The following is a 16181-nucleotide window of genomic DNA, read 5'->3' as shown; positions in this document are numbered from 1 at the left end:
ATAACTCCACTTGTGACGTAGAGAACCCTCCATCCAGAGCCAAAGCCACAGAAAGCAGATCATCATCTCTGAAGATCGATACACAGATATAGAAGATGAAGAACCTCGGAGGGGAACGTGCCTGGATGACAGTCCAGCTAGAGCAGGGGTGTCAAACTCATTTTCACCAAGGGCCACATCAGCCTTATGGTTGCCTTCAAAGGGCCGATTCTAATTGTAAGACAGTAAAGTAAAAGTAAACCCCACAGTGACCCGATTGGTAATAAGGTTCCCCATAGTGGCCAGTGACGCACGCCATTCTGCGCATACACACGCACGCCATTCTGCGCATACACGCGCACGCCATTCTGCGCATACAGACGCACGCCATTCTGCGCATACAGACGCACGCCATTCTGCGCATACAGACGCACGCCATTCTGCGCTTACAGACGCACGCCATTCTGCGCATACAGACGCACGCCATTCTGCGCATACAGACGCACGCCATTCTGCGCATACAGACGCACGCCATTCTGCGCATACAGACGCACGCCATTCTGCGCTTACAGACGCACGCCATTCTGCGCTTACAGACGCATGCCATTCTGCGCACACACCCGCACGCCATTCTGCGCACACACCCGCACGCCATTCTGCGCACACACCCGCACGCCACTCTGCGCACACACCCGCACGCCATTCTGCGCACACAGACGCACGCCATTCTGCGCACACACAGACGCATGCCATTCTGCGCACAGACGCACGCCATTCTGCGCACACACAGACGCACGCCATTCTGCGCTCACACAGGCGCACGCCATTCTGCGCTCACACAGGCGCACGCCATTCTGCGCTCACACAGGCGCACGCCATTCTGCGCTCACACAGGCGCACGCCATTCTGCGCTCACAGACGCACACCATTCTGCGCATACACCCGCACAGACGCACGCCATTCTGCGCATACACCCGCACAGACGCACGCCATTCTGCGCATACACCCGCACAGACGCACGCCATTCTGCGCATACACCCGCACAGACGCACGCCATTCTGCGCATACACCCGCACAGACGCACGCCATTCTGCGCATACACCCGCACAGACGCACGCCATTCTGCGCATACACCCGCACAGACGCACGCCATTCTGCGCATACACCCGCACAGACGCACGCCATTCTGCGCATACACCCGCACAGACGCACACAATTCTGCGCATACACCCGCACAGACGCACACCATTCTGCGCAAACACCCGCACAGACGCACACCATTCTGCGCATACACCCACACACCATTCTGCGCATATACGTACAGACACACACACATATATACAGACACACACATTTATATATATATATATATATATATATATATATATATATATATATATGACACACACACACACATACATATATATATACACACACACACACACATATATACACACACATATATATAGACACACACACACACACACACATATATATAGACACACACACACACACACACATATATATAGACACACACACACACACATATATAGACACACACACACACACACACACACACACATATATATACACATACATACACACACACACACATTATATATATATATATATATATATATATATATATATATATATATAGAGACACACACACACACACATATACACACACACACACATTATATATATATATATATATATATATATATATATATATATATATATATATATATATATATATATGACACACACACACATATATACACACACACAAGGCTCTCACCCTGCAGCTGCTCCTCCTCAGCGATGCTCTCCTTGCTGCAGAGATCATGTTCTCTGCACTCCCCTTCCCTCCTCCGCGGCCGTTGTCAGTCTGCTATCGGCACTCCTCTATTACTGTCTGCAGTAGACAGAACAAGCCGAGAGCAGACTGCCTACTGACAGCAGCACGGAGGAGTGAGGAAACTTACTGCATAGCCTGCGGGCCACAGAAAATGAGGCGGCGGGCCGGATTCGGCCCGCGGGCCTTGTGTTTGACACCTGTGAGCTAGAGGGTGGCGGCCGTCGGAACGGTGGGCCGAGAACAGCCTGCTATGGAGCAGGACCCGTAGAGATCCCAGAAACCTATACACTGTGTGGAGACCCCAGGAGGGTCTAAAGGGTTCAAGGGGAGCCCAGAAGTAAGTTATTGATGACCCATCCTCCGGATAAGTTATCAATAGTCGATTGCCGGGGATCCGTCACTCAGCTGATTGAAGTGACAGCGGTGCCCGGGTGAGCATCGCTGTCACTTCAGTCCATACAGGGCACAGCGCCGTATATTGTATAGAGGCTGTGCCCAGTATTGCATCTCAGTGTCATGTGACCGATGAACGTGACGTTACAGGCCTAAGAAGAGGCTGCAGCTGTCACCGGGGCATCTTCAGCTGATCGGCAGCGATCCCCAGAAGCAGAACTGGACTGATCCACGACTGATGACCATTCCTGAGGATAGGTGATCAGTAGTTTAGTCCCAGTAAACCCCATTAAGCGGGTTTTTATGTCATTTAAAAAAGTGCCCCCAGGTAGGGCATGGCGTAAAACCATAAGAACGCCATTACTCACCCTCACACGTTGCCTCCATTACAGCACCACCAACCCAATGGCCTCTGCTCTGATCCCCGCTGATACAGAAAGCAAGGACTGCATGTTCATCTCTCACATGACTCCTACAGCCAATGGTCATGTATGCCTGAATGGCATGTGACCACTGAGGTCAGTGATTGGCTGCAGTGGTCATGTGAGCAACGAAGGTGACGTCATCACTTCCTGTATCAGCAAGGATCAGAGCGAAGGGGATTGGGGTGGCAGTGCTGGACCACGTATAACATGAAAGGGTGAGTGACGGCTTTTATTTTTCTTTTTACACCATTTACTACCCCAGGATCACTCCTTTAAATTTTGGAAAACCCCTCTAAAGTAGAACTCGCCCAAACCTAAAAGTAAAAGGGGTTGTCCTATCCTCTAGATACACCATTAATAGTAGATCAGTGCAGTTTGCTTGCCCAGGATCCTTGCCATTCAACTATCAGCTGAGCTGGTGCGCTGAGAGGATTCTGCAGGAAGCAAACAGCTCCGTTCTCACTGCAGTGACCAGACTTGGTATTACAGATTTCTGTGACTCCACCCAAAATGCAACCTCTTGTAGCAGCCGACCTGTTGGCGGTTGTGGCTCAGCCCATATAATGCCGCCACCTTACTCTGTACACCCTACACGCCATCCATCCATCACTGGGCAAAGCTGCAAGAAGCTGATCAATTCTGGCTATGCCAACAGCCACCTTCAGCACAACGATAAGTGAATGAGGCCGACTGCAGCGCTGTGCAGAGTCAGAAGGGGGCGCAATGCTGCAGCCGCTTCATTCGCAGGATTGGTGGTTGGGCCCCAATAATCATGAAGCGCAATATAAGAATACACCATTAACACCTCCCACCAATTACATTTATCACCTACGGGGACCCCTACCGATCTCAGTACTTCACTCGCCCGGCTGCTTCCATCTAGAAGTTGAAGGGATCAGCAGCGCTCCCTATTGACCCCTCCTGACCACCGGTCATGAGGGGGGGACCTGGGATTGTGGGAGCCCTGGTAATCACTGGATACGGAAGAAACCTTTAAGAGGATCACCAAACGCCTCGCCTGCACCTCTATGCAATAGCTTTTCTTAAAGCGATCCGCGGGTCACGTGAGCAGCGCCGGCCAATCAGAGAAGCGCCTGATGTCTTAGGGGGGTAAGCAGCGATAAGCCGGCGTCTGTCTTACCTTCTGTAGGCTCGTCGGGTTTAGCTGAGTCTTGTCAATGATTTTCACAGCGACCTGCGCGGTAAAGAAAGAGACAGAATTAGCAAAACGAAACGTATAAAGAGCGGTTTTGTTGTTTTTGTGCGCGTTCCACGGCGAAATCCACATCATTTTACCATCCGGTCGCCTTCTACGAGAATCCGCGCCAAAGTCTATCTAGCATGGATGGACAAACGGGTCTTGATGGGTCAATTCTTTAATTTGTCTGACTGAATGGAGCGAAATCCGTGTGCGAATCTACATAAAAACGCGCAGCCGACTTCTGCGGCTCAGCCTCGCACGCCTGGTGCGATTACACAGCAGAGCGGACGGACGCGCCGCGGATCCGCCACTTTAACGTGTGAACATGTCCTTACAGCAGCATTAGGCTGATTTCTCACAAGCGAGCGCGACATCAGCCCGTGGAACTCGCCCCAATATCGCGCTCGCCAACATACGATTTTCCCGCAGATGCGAGGCGTTTTTGTGTCACTTCAGGGAAGCAGCGATCCTCGGCCTTAAAAGGACAGGAAGCGGAGCCTGCGGACACAATGTGGCTCCCTGGAATGTCTGTCCTAGTAAATCCTTGTATTTTAACCCCTTATGACCCGCCTAGGGTGCAAACATTGTCATACGCCATTACTTAGATTCTGCCCCCAGCTCAGCCGTAGAGGTTCGCTCGTTGTCTGGCGAGCTGCGGTTTGCATTCACTTTTTTAAGTTGTTTTACTTGTTTTTTGATAAAAATGGAAAAGTGTGATACGGGGTTATTTATATTTATTTTTATTTACTATTTTGTACAGGATTTGAACCTGCGATCCTATGATCGCTTAGATAATACACTGCAGTACTTCTCTATTGCAGTGTATTACTGGGTTTGCTTGCCAGGACTTGCTATGGCAGACCAAGAGGCCACAGTTAGACCTCCAGCTGAGATGGCAGCCCATCGGCCCTACATGATTAGATGGAGAGCTGATAACATCATAGTGGGAGCTCTCTGTTAACTCCATACATGCCACTGATCACAGCAATGAAGGTGATTAAAGGCGGGGCTTAGTGTTTGGGCCGATCCCCACCATTGCAGCAGGACCCCTGCTGTCAGTCACAGCTGGCTCCTGCTGCAGATAACGCGGTACATGTATGGCATTTTGCAGGAACCCCTTCCCATCCATGACGTGTAAGTACATCATGGGGTGGGAAGGGGTTAAATAAAAACTCTGCAGCAACTTTTCTTAGAAGTCTTCACAATGTCATTCCTCTGTTATTCCTCCTGGAAAGGAACAAATGAACTGGCAACTGGGTGTTACCATTCAAGCACCCAATGATGTGCCACTACTCTCCCTTTAACCCTGGCAGTGCCAGACTGTACAGGGACACAAGGAATAGTAATTCTCCATACTTACTCATACATTTCCAGGAAGAATAACAGAGGAACAACACGATTTAACCTTTTGAGAAAAGAATCCTGAGTTCATGGGAATAGATAAATCGAACCCGTCAGGAGAGGGAACGAGTCCGCTTTAAATTTACAAGTCCTTCAACTTCCCCCTGAAGCTCTTCTGCGCTGTGACTTGCGTGGGCCGAGGAAGTCAACGCAAAGAAATGAACTGAAGTTAGGAACAGCTGTTGAGTCCATTAGCTTCATCTGCTGCGGAGCGGACTTGGCTGTCGGGGAGGCTGTTAATAGGCCATAACGGAGTCGCACAATGCGGCCATACAAGAGAATGACCCCCCTTTACCATACAGCAGCTCACAGACAACAATGGGCCTTGGACGGGGCCTTGGCATCTCCTTGGCAGCTGGATCGCTCTCGGCCGTCCGAGGTGAGCTGAACAATTAAAGGAAATCTATCTGAGGCCTGACCTCTGCCCTTCTGCCGCGGAGTGGCGCGTTCTGCGCCCGTTCTGCGCACTCACCTCTCTCCCCGTCAGCACGTGTCGGGCCAGTTTCACCTTGGCGAAGTTTCCTTTGCCGATGGTCTTCAGCAGGCGGTAGTTTCCGATGTGCGGTTGCTCGTCGGTGGTGGACGCTATAGAGTTGCGACATCGCGGGAGGCTTTGTCGACTGCTTGACTTTGTGGGAGGAACGTGCGGTTCGGGGTACCCGTCCAGCGATGTATGCTGCAAGGGAAGATGGGTAACGGTCAGTATATTCAATGAGGAGGCTTATATTTAACGACTACTTCAAGAATAAACTAGGTTACGGCGCCCTCTATGTGCCTCTATTGGTATGATGTTCCTATATGGCCCCCCAGCTGCTCATCATTCTGAACAGGTACCTGGCACCCCCATAACTGTGCCAGTCGATGTGCCACCAAGAACAGGTCGCGCCGCTGCAGTGATGACAGCCGAATGCCATTCTGATACGGTCATACAGCTCAATAGAACAGACGGCCACAGCGCCCCATAATGGTGCAGGCTGCAGTGCCCCCAGAAAAGGGTCAGCCACGGAACCCTCATAAGAGAAGTAGCCGTACTAGAACCAGACGACAATCAAAGTGCCCCCATAAGAGAGACCGCCTCGGTGCCCCCATAACAGAGACCGCCTCGGTGCCCCCATAACAGAGACCACCGCGGTGCCCCCATAACAGAGACCGCCTCGGTGCCCCCATAACAGAGACCGCCTCAGTGCCTCCATAACAGAGACCGCCTCGGTGCCCCCATAACAGAGACCGCCTCGGTGCCCCCGTAACAGAGACCGCCTCGGTGCCCCCGTAACAGAGACCGCCTCGGTGCCCCCATAACAGAGACCGCCTCGGTGCCCCCATAACAGAGACCGCCTCGGTGCCCCCGTAACAGAGACCGCCTCGGTGCCCCCATAACAGAGACCGCCTCGGTGCCTCCGTAACAGAGACCGCCTCGGTGCCTCCGTAACAGAGACCGCCTCGGTGCCTCCGTAACAGAGACCGCCTCGGTGCCTCCGTAACAGAGACCGCCTCGGTGCCTCCGTAACAGAGACCGCCTCGGTGCCTCCATAACAGAGACCGCCTCGGTGCCTCCATAACAGAGACCGCCTCGGTGCCTCCATAACAGAGTCCGCCACCATACGCCTATATCAGTGCAGTCATTACAGAAACACCCACAGGCCCCCATAACGGTGCCGGCCGGTACCCCCATAACACTGCAGAATGAAGGCCATGCTGTGATTCGCTGACAGGCAGAGCGTCTCGGCCGGAGGGTCTCTTTCACAGCGTTTACGGGCGAAGGCAATCCTGCGGTCCGGAGAAGACGCAAAAGCAGAAACGTAATCCGCCTCTTGTTGTAACGAGCGGAGTGACCCTGAGAGCGAGCGGACGTCACCGCCCTCCATACTTACATCGCGCGTACAAACCATAGCCTGCGCGGCGCACTGCGGCCGCAACATCATCCGCGCCACAGACAGCAGCACTGTACTGGCTGGCATCGATGTGACAGACAAGCAGACCGCGGAGACACCGCCATCTGTACGACACGGAGCAAAACACGTCAGCAGTCGCAGCGTTCACGCCTTCCGGGAAAGCTGGGTGCCCACAAGCGATGCTGACGGCGGAGCGGCGGTCAGAGAACATCCGCTTAAAGGGATTGTCAGCTTTAGGGCTCACATGGACAAAAGTCGCCTGCGTGATATGCGCACATTGTACACGCGTGTAATACACGGAGCTAAGAGCTGATCGATATCTATCGAGCCAATCACACGGCTTTTTATTAACGTGTGTGAATAAACCGCAGCGTGTCGTATTCTGGTGCGGATTACACGCTTCCTACACACCAGGACGGGCTGCGAGGGGTTAACATGGGCATGTGCACGCATGTTTGCTGTATATTCTACGCGTGCGAAAAAAAACGCACGTCTTATGCGGGCCACATACGCTCTTAGAGAGCCAAGCCTACATAGTGACGCCCGCCGGCGACAGCCGTGACCAGCGACAGCCGTGACCAGCGACAGCCGTGACCAGCGACCGGGGTGTTAACCCTTTAAGGGCGTCTTCACATGTCGCCGAATTGGTGCAAATTGTCAGCAGCAGAAAAATTAGCACCAAAATTAGCGCCAATTTCTGCATCAAAATCAACGTCATCGGCACAGATCGTGGAGCGACGCCGCAGCAGAACACATTCGATTTTCTTCCTTTGCGTTTCCCCGCTAAGTGCTGCTCTGCTATTGGTCAGCAATCAAGTCCTGGGGGCCTTCTAAAGACCCCCAGGGCTGCCGTGACTGATTGCCTCTCAAGGCCTGCCCATGGCTCGTCTGCCTGTCAGAACACCGTATAATGTAGCATCACTCTATTGCATGAAAACCGTGTGATCGCAAGTTCAAGTCCCGTGTGAGGACGGAAAAAAGTGTGAAAAAGTTTTATAAAATATTACAAAAAAAATAAAAAGTAGTAAAAGTCCCCCCCCCCCCCATTCCAGTCATCTCACCCAATAATAAGAAAAATAATTAGCATCACTGCGTCTACAAAAGTACAGATCATTAAAACATCCCATTATTACCCGTCTGAACAGAATACACACAATGCCGGGGCTGCACCTTTTTGGTCAACCCCGTTTCCATGAAAAATTTGAATAAAAAGCGATCCAAAAGTTGCGCGTACCCTAAAAAGGGTCTTTAATAAAAACTACAGGTCACTGCGCAAAAAAAAAGGCCTCACACAATCCAATCGACGAAAAATAAAAAAGTTAATAGGTGGCGATAGAGAGCAAATTTTTGTTTTTTAAAAGACATTTTTTAGGTCGTACTACAAAGTATCTAAATGTATCTCTATAGAAGGTCATGTGACGTCCCGGCTGCCCGTGAGCGTCCCGGCTGTGGCCAGCGTAGCCCTCGCCTAAAGTGCTTACACCCCTTACGAGGCCACAGAACTCTGAAGTAGCAGCGGGGATCTCGGATTTCGCAAGTGACCGGTTCCAACAGGAAGAGCGCGGCGTCCTCGTCATCTCAGAAGCATCCGAAACATGCTAAATATTTCCAGAAGAGGATAAAAGTCGGCGACCAACTGCACGGTGCTGTAGCATTATTACTGCGGAGCCAATGAAGGCGGAAGAGAACATATGGGCACATTCTTAGCCGCGCTGCCACCCCCGGCACCTGTCGCAGAGCGCCGCCGCCGCACAGGATGACCCCCACCGCTGCTGACAGGCTGTTCTATCAGCGATAAAAGTGAACAGACTTGATTGTTGGGACATTTTACAGTTCACCTTAGTGATGTCTCTTTCTGGGAAAGCTGGGTGACAACCAATATGGCCGCCATAGTGGTTAAAAATCTCTGCTTGCTCTCCATGTGAAATATCTGTTTACATTCACAACCAGAAAGTCCTCAGGATAGGTCATCAATATCTGTTCAGTGGGGGTCCTCCGCCGGGAAGCATCACCCAGCTGTTAGACCCGGCCCTACCAGGCACAGCGCTGTACAATTCCTAGTGGCTGTGCCTAGTACTGCAGCTCTCAGGTCATGTGACAGATGAACATGACGTCACTGGCCTGAAAAGAGGCCGTAGCGCTCCCATGAGCAGTGGTGACAGGTCATCAATATCTCATTGTACCTGCCACACTTGTGCCATAATTTCTGACTTTTTGCCCTTTTTACACTTTTCTTGCTACTTTTCCAAAGTATTACGAATAGCGGACGGGACTTCGGCCAGTCTCACATTTTTGCGCGATGTCCGCACAGACAGCTTCCATTGCAGTGAAAGGAAGCCGTCCGACCCGCAGCGCATCCGCATTGCAGATAGGCCGCGGCTACCCATGTCATCGCCTATCGACGGTGCGGGAAAACCCAAAATAAACTAAAAAATCTGTACTGTGCATCGCAGCCGGCGAGCGACCGCGGTCATCCGCAATACAAAAAAGTGAAGCTACGCAGGGTCGCTGGCCGGGGTCAGAGATAGATTCCACTGCCGCAGTGGGAGGGGCTGCCCAACACCTCGTGCTAAAATGTCATGCAAATCATAGGGCAAATCATGGTCAGTCTGTAGAGGGCGCCGATCTGCATTTCGGGTGCACAAACTGTAGATCCAAGCTTATACCTTCTCTCTTATCCACAGGAGAGGAGATAACCTGCTGATCGCTGGGGGGCTCACTGAGGAGATCACTCTGATCTTGAGACTCTCGTGCCCGCTTCACCCCCCTCAGTGACGTCAGCATGAAGGGACCGCCGGCCGAGAATGCATGGTCCGAACTCCATTCATTACAATGGGACTGACGGAAATGCCCGAGCAGGTGCCCCTCGCCCATCTCCGCAGTCCCATGGAAAGCCAATGGAGCGCTGGAACCCTTGCTCGACCAGTCTCCTCTTTGCAGGGGGTGCAGTAACCACACATTGAGGAGGATGGGGGGCACGGGGGACCCCCATTCTCGAGACTGGGTCCCCCACAGATCAGCAAGTTCTCCCCTATCCTGTGGCTATCCTGTAGATAGGGGAGAACGTGTAATTCTGGTACCTTTTAAGGGCCGCGTAACTGCCAGTTCTTAGCAAATTTCCCCCAAAGGGTATAAAAAGGTGGAAGAACTTTTCATCTTTTTATAAAAAAAATAAATTAAAAAAATGAAACAATCCGGCTCTAAGAAGAGTTCTCATTTTGCTGCAAAACTCAGCATTTAGTTACCGTACATCTCAGGCAAATATGTTGTATCCAAACTAGAGGCGGTACAACAGGGTACTAGAGCCTCCATGCCTGCCTGTATCACATCTTGTATCCAAACTAGAGGCGGTACAACAGGGTACTAGAGCCTCCATGCGTGCCCGTATCACATCTTGTATCCAAGCTAGAGATGGTACAACAGGGTACTAGAGCCTCCATGCCCCCTGTATCCCATCTTGTATCCAAACTAGAGTCAGCCCAATGGGGTACTAGAGACTCCATGACCACTTGTATCACATCTTGTACCCAAGCCAGAGGTGGTACAACAGGGTACTAGAGCCTCCATGCCCTCCCGTATCACATCTTGTATCCAAGCTAGAGGTGGTACAACAGGGTACTAGAGCCTCCATGCCCTCCCGTATCACATCTTGTATCCAAGCCAGAGGTGGTACAACAGGGTACTAGAGCCTCCATGACCACCTGTATCACATCTTGTATCCAAGCTAGAGGCGGTACAACAGGGTACTAGAGCCTCCATGTCCCCATATCACATCCTGTATCCAAGCTAGAGGGGGTACAACAGGGTACTAGAGCCTCCATGCCCCCTGTATCCCATCTTGTATCCAAGCTAGAGGCGGTACAACAGGGTACTAGAGCCTCCATGCCCCCTGTATCCCATCTTATACCCAAGCCAGAGGTGGTACAACAGGGTACTAGAGCCCCCATGCCCGCCTGTATCACATCTTGCATCCAAGCCAGAGGTGGTACAACAGGGTACTAGAGCCTCCATGCCCACCTGTATCACATCCTGTATCCAAACTAGAGGCAGTACAACAGGGTACTAGAGCCTCCATGCCCCCTGTATCCCATCTTGTATCCAAGCTAGAGGCGGTACAACAGGGTACTAGAACCTCCATGCCCACCTGTATCACATCCTGTATCCAAGCTAGAGGTGGTACAACAGGGTACTAGAGCCTCCATGCCTGCCCGTATCACATCTTGTATCCAAGCTAGAGGTGGTACAACAGGGTACTAGAACCTCCATGCCTGCCTGTATCACATCCTGTATCCAAGCTAGAGGCGGTACAACAGGGTACTTGGGAAAATTGGAACCAGGCGATTTTCAACATGGCTTTGCTAGACCCATAACTATCTGGCAGCCGTACGAGGGCTTGTGGTTTTTTGGGCCGAGTTGCATGTTTTCATGTCCGCACCCCGCGGTGCACATAATGTGTCGGACTACATTTTTTCTGAGGACATGGAAACAGAAACTCGCCATTGTTTTGGGGTTTTGTTTTTTCGGCGTTCGCCATGTAACAATACATAACGACTTTCTTATCTAGATCAGGGCGATTACTGCGACGCCGGCTTATAGAGACGCATTTTACATATTTACTACTTTTGCACAATAAAAACATGTTTTTAAAGAAAATTGAACCTGCATCGCTGAATTCTAAGACCCAGCACCCTTTCCTTCTCCTGGCAGCGGCGCTCTGCGGGGCTCTTTGTTTTTTCGTGAGCAGAGCGGTCGCTTTATTGGCACCATTTTGAGGTGAACAAAAGAAAAATAGGAATTATAGAGTTACTTTTTTAAAATCAAATTATGGCTTATTCAGACAGGCGGGTCTTCACGCCCGGCCAATATATAGGCTGCCCTTCCCTGCAAGGGCAGGAGCGGGTGGCTGGGTGCTAGTGCATTGAGCTTCCGCCCCCTCACCACTGTTTGCAATGGGATTGGCGGGATGGGGGCGGAACTTAGCGCCACCCCCGTCCGTCCCATTGCAAACAGTGGTGAGGGGCGGAGAGGGGGCGGGAGCTCAGTGTACTAGCACCCGGCCTGTCCCGCTCCTCCCCTTATAGAGAAGGGCAGCGTATATTGGCGGGGTGTGAAACCGCAGGAGGCGGGGCCTAATACGGGGAGATACATGGTAGACATGGAGGCCTTTGTCAGGCTTCTGGCTGCCATGGGAACCCAGCGGTACCTTGTAACCACACCCTCTGTTATCTACTTACATGCTGCAGTTGGTATTTATTGTGGCATACAAGGGGTTACACTGCCAGGATCTGAGGTTTCTCCGTTCCTGACAGTTAGAGCAGGAGCCGGGCTGTCAGTAGTCAACAAAGCCACTGACTCAAAAAGATGCAGGCCTAACCCCTTAGTGACCAAGCCTGTTTGCGCCTTAATGACCTGACCAAATTTTGGAAATCTGCCAAGTGTCACTTTGACATGGAACAACTCCGTAAAGGTTCTGCAGATCCCACTGATTCTGACATCGTGTTTATTCATCACATGTTGTGCTTCGTTTAGGAGGTGAAAATAGTTCGATAGAATTTATGCATATTTATTAAAAGCACCAAAAGTGGGAAATTTTTGATAAGATGTATATTTCCATCTGTTTACTTTATTCTGGAAGCACATTGGAAAAACTTCAGTTTTTTAAACCATTTAAGAGACGTACAAATTTTACATTCACTTTTAGCATTTTGAGGGACATTTTGTTTTCCTGCACCAAGATTGCAAAGGTTCATAGGTGTCAGAATGATAGATCCCCCCACAAACGACCCCATTTTAATAACTACACCCCTTAATGTAATCACTGAGGGGTCCGGAAAATTTTGACCCCACAGTTGTTTTTTCAGGAATTCATGCAATTTAGAGGAGAAAAAATAAAATTTCATATTTTTGCTAATATGTCATTAAAAAGATGGGATTTTTTTTCTATAGTGCACATTAAAATGAGGATTTGCACCCAAAATGGATACCCCTGTTTGTCCTGTGTTCAGAAACATACTCATTGTGGCCCTAATATTATGTCCATATGCACAACAGGGCTCAAACCGAAAGGCGCATCAAACTTCAACTGTGTCTTAACTTTTACGTAATCGCCATTATCCATTGGATAACGGCGATCACAGGACCGGGGACCACTCACTGCAGCCCACGATCACTGCTCCAGGCTCTCGGCTACCTTTAGTAGCCAGGAGCAAGGAGACTTTAAATTTAACAGGCCCTCCACAGCTTCTGCGCTTCTGTCCACCATTTTACTGATGGGCACAAGCGCCAAAGTTGGGGTAGCGTCTGCGGATAAAAATCCCATCAGGGGACATTGCCGGAGGCCTTAGGTAAGTAATTTCCCCTCCCCTCACGGATCGGGTCTGTAATTGGAGGTGAAACTTTAACTTTTTTTACTTTTCCGTGATCGCCATTTTCAAGTGGAAAACGGCGATCACGTGACCAGGCGACACGTACTGCGGGCCCCCGTAAAATCTCCAGGATATAAGCCGTGAGCGGAGATGAAACCTAAACTTTTTTCAAACTTTTTTTTACTCTACATGATCGCTGTTAGCCATTGGATAGCAGCAATCATGTGATCCGCATACAGGAGCTCCCGGTGACATCTCTCTGCTCTCGGCTACACAAGGGAGCCGGGAGCAGAGAGTTTTAAAATTTTCTGGGCCGTTAGCGGCTTCTGTGCGTGCGCCCGACGTCCAGTGCGCATGCACAGAAGGCGCCGACGGGACCCGGGAGGCTAGGACACCTGCGGGTGAGTATTTTTCAGCTGCCCTGATGGATCTGATCCATTAGAGCAGCTGCTTCTTTAACTTTTTTCAACTTTTTACTAACTTTTACATGATCGCCGGCGATCATGTGACCGAGGGGAGGGGATCCACGGCCCGGAATGGCAGCTCCAGGTTGCCGGCTACCTCTGGGAGACGGCAGCCTGGAGCTGTCACGTCCTCAGCTTGCAGGGCCTTAATCCCCGCAGGAAACATGTTTCTACGTCCTGAGGGAATAAGGCCCAGCAAGCTAGGACGTAAAAAGGCAATGGGCTGGTCACTAAGGGGTTAAAGCCCATTAGTGACTGCAGTAAAAAAAAAAGGCTTACTGCGGTCAGAAAGGGGTTAAGTCCCCGCCGTGCGCTACTGCGACTTCATCCATCAGTGCAGTAGTAGAGCGCCCCTGGCGGTGACATGACAGACGGCTGTAAGGCTTTGGGATACGTTGTCACAGTTAGAGGGGCTTCTGGTGTCTAATGAGCCTTTAACAGTGAAACTTTCCATAAACAGAACCCTGGATTCCTGTTGTCCCCGCAGGAATGGCCGTGACATGGGAACGCTGCATGTGTCTGGCACCAGCCGGGCCGGAACTGCCGACCCAGAGCCGCCTTCTTACTGGTCTCTGACCCCGTGGATCGTGGTGGGACTCGTCATATCCCGGCTGCAGTGAGAGGAAAACTTATAGGACAACTAAACTGATGATTGGGTGTGCCCCTATGAGTAAACGATATATACCGGCTGCATATATACCGGCTGTACTTACTGAGATAGAAGACCTCACAGCTCCTCTATATACTACACCGCAGTACAGCTCCTCTATATAATACACCGCAAGACAGCTCCTCTATATAATACACCGCAAGACAGCTCCTCTATATACTACACCGCAGTACAGCTCCTCTATATACTACACCGCAGTACAGCTCCTCGATATACTACACCGCAGTACAGCTCCTCTATATAATACACCGCAAGACAGCTCCTCTATATAATACACCGCAAGACAGCTCCTCTATATACTACACCGCAGTACAGCTCCTCTATATACTACACCGCAGTACAGCTCCTCTATATACTACACCGCAGTACAGCTCCTCTATATAATACACCGCAAGACAGCTCCTCTATATAATACACCGCAAGACAGCTCCTCTATATACTACACCGCAGGACAGCTCCTCTATATACTACACCGCAGGACAGCTCCTCTATATACTACACCGCAGAACAGTTCCTCTATATACTACACCGCAGGACAGCTCCTCTATATACTACACCGCAGGACAGCTCCTCTATATACTACACCGCAAGACAGCTCCTCTATATACTACACCGCAAGACAGCTCCTCTATATACTATACCGCAAGACAGCTCCTCTATATACTACACCGCAAGACAGCTCCTCTATATACTACACCGCAAGACAGCTCCTCTATGTACTACACCACAAGACAGCTCCTCTATATACTACACCGCAAGACAGCTCCTCTATATACTACACCGCAGTACAGCTCCTCTATATACTACACCGCAGGACAGCTCCTCTATATACTACACCGCAGGACAGCTCCTCTATATACTACACCGCAGGACAGCTCCTCTATATACTACACCGCAAGATAGCTCCTCTATATACTACACCGCAAGACAGCTCTTCTATATACTACACAGCAGTACAGCTCCTCTATATACTACACCGCAGAAAAGCTCCTCTATATACTACACCGCAGGACAGCTCCTCTATATACTACACCGCAGGACAGCTCCTCTATATACTACACCGCAGGACAGCTCCTCTATATACTACACCGCAGTACAACTCCTCTATATACTACACCACAGTACAACTCCTCTATATACTACACCACAGTACAGCTCCTCTATATACTACACCACAGTACAGCTCCTCTATATACTACACCGCAGGACAGCTCCTCTATATACTACACCACAGTACAGCTCCTCTATATACTACACCGCAGGACAGCTCTTCTATATACTACACAGCAGTACAGCTCCTCTATATACTACACCGCAGGACAGCTCCTCTATATAGTACACCGCAGGACAGCTCCTCTATATACTACACCGCAAGACAGCTCCTCTATGTACTACACCACAAGACAGCTCCTCTATATACTACACCGCAAGACAGCTCCTCTATATACTACACCGCAGTACAGCTCCTCTATATACTACACCGCAGGACAGCTCCTCTATATACTACACCGCAGGACAGCTCCTCTATAT

General features: G+C 50.5%; 1 protein-coding gene across 5 annotated transcripts in view; it reads right to left on the bottom strand.

The window, feature by feature from the left end:
• The window catches only part of MARK1 (microtubule affinity regulating kinase 1), a 127333-nt gene that overhangs the window by 58762 nt on the left and 52390 nt on the right, over positions 1 to 16181 (bottom strand). For all 5 annotated transcript variants that reach the window (XM_066595098.1, XM_066595096.1, XM_066595097.1 and 2 more), the window contains exons 2-3: positions 5733 to 5936; positions 3800 to 3853 (exon numbers count right to left, since the gene is read on the bottom strand). In XM_066595098.1, coding sequence (XP_066451195.1) covers positions 3800 to 3853; positions 5733 to 5936 — 258 coding nt within the window. The remainder of the gene's footprint in view (positions 1 to 3799; positions 3854 to 5732; positions 5937 to 16181) is intronic.

The sequence above is a fragment of the Eleutherodactylus coqui genome, chromosome 3, assembly GCF_035609145.1.
Source record: "Eleutherodactylus coqui strain aEleCoq1 chromosome 3, aEleCoq1.hap1, whole genome shotgun sequence".
NCBI classification, from domain to species: Eukaryota; Metazoa; Chordata; class Amphibia; order Anura; family Eleutherodactylidae; genus Eleutherodactylus; species Eleutherodactylus coqui.
Note: the sequence above shows the minus strand (reverse complement) of the source record. Positions and strands in the feature narration are given on the sequence as shown.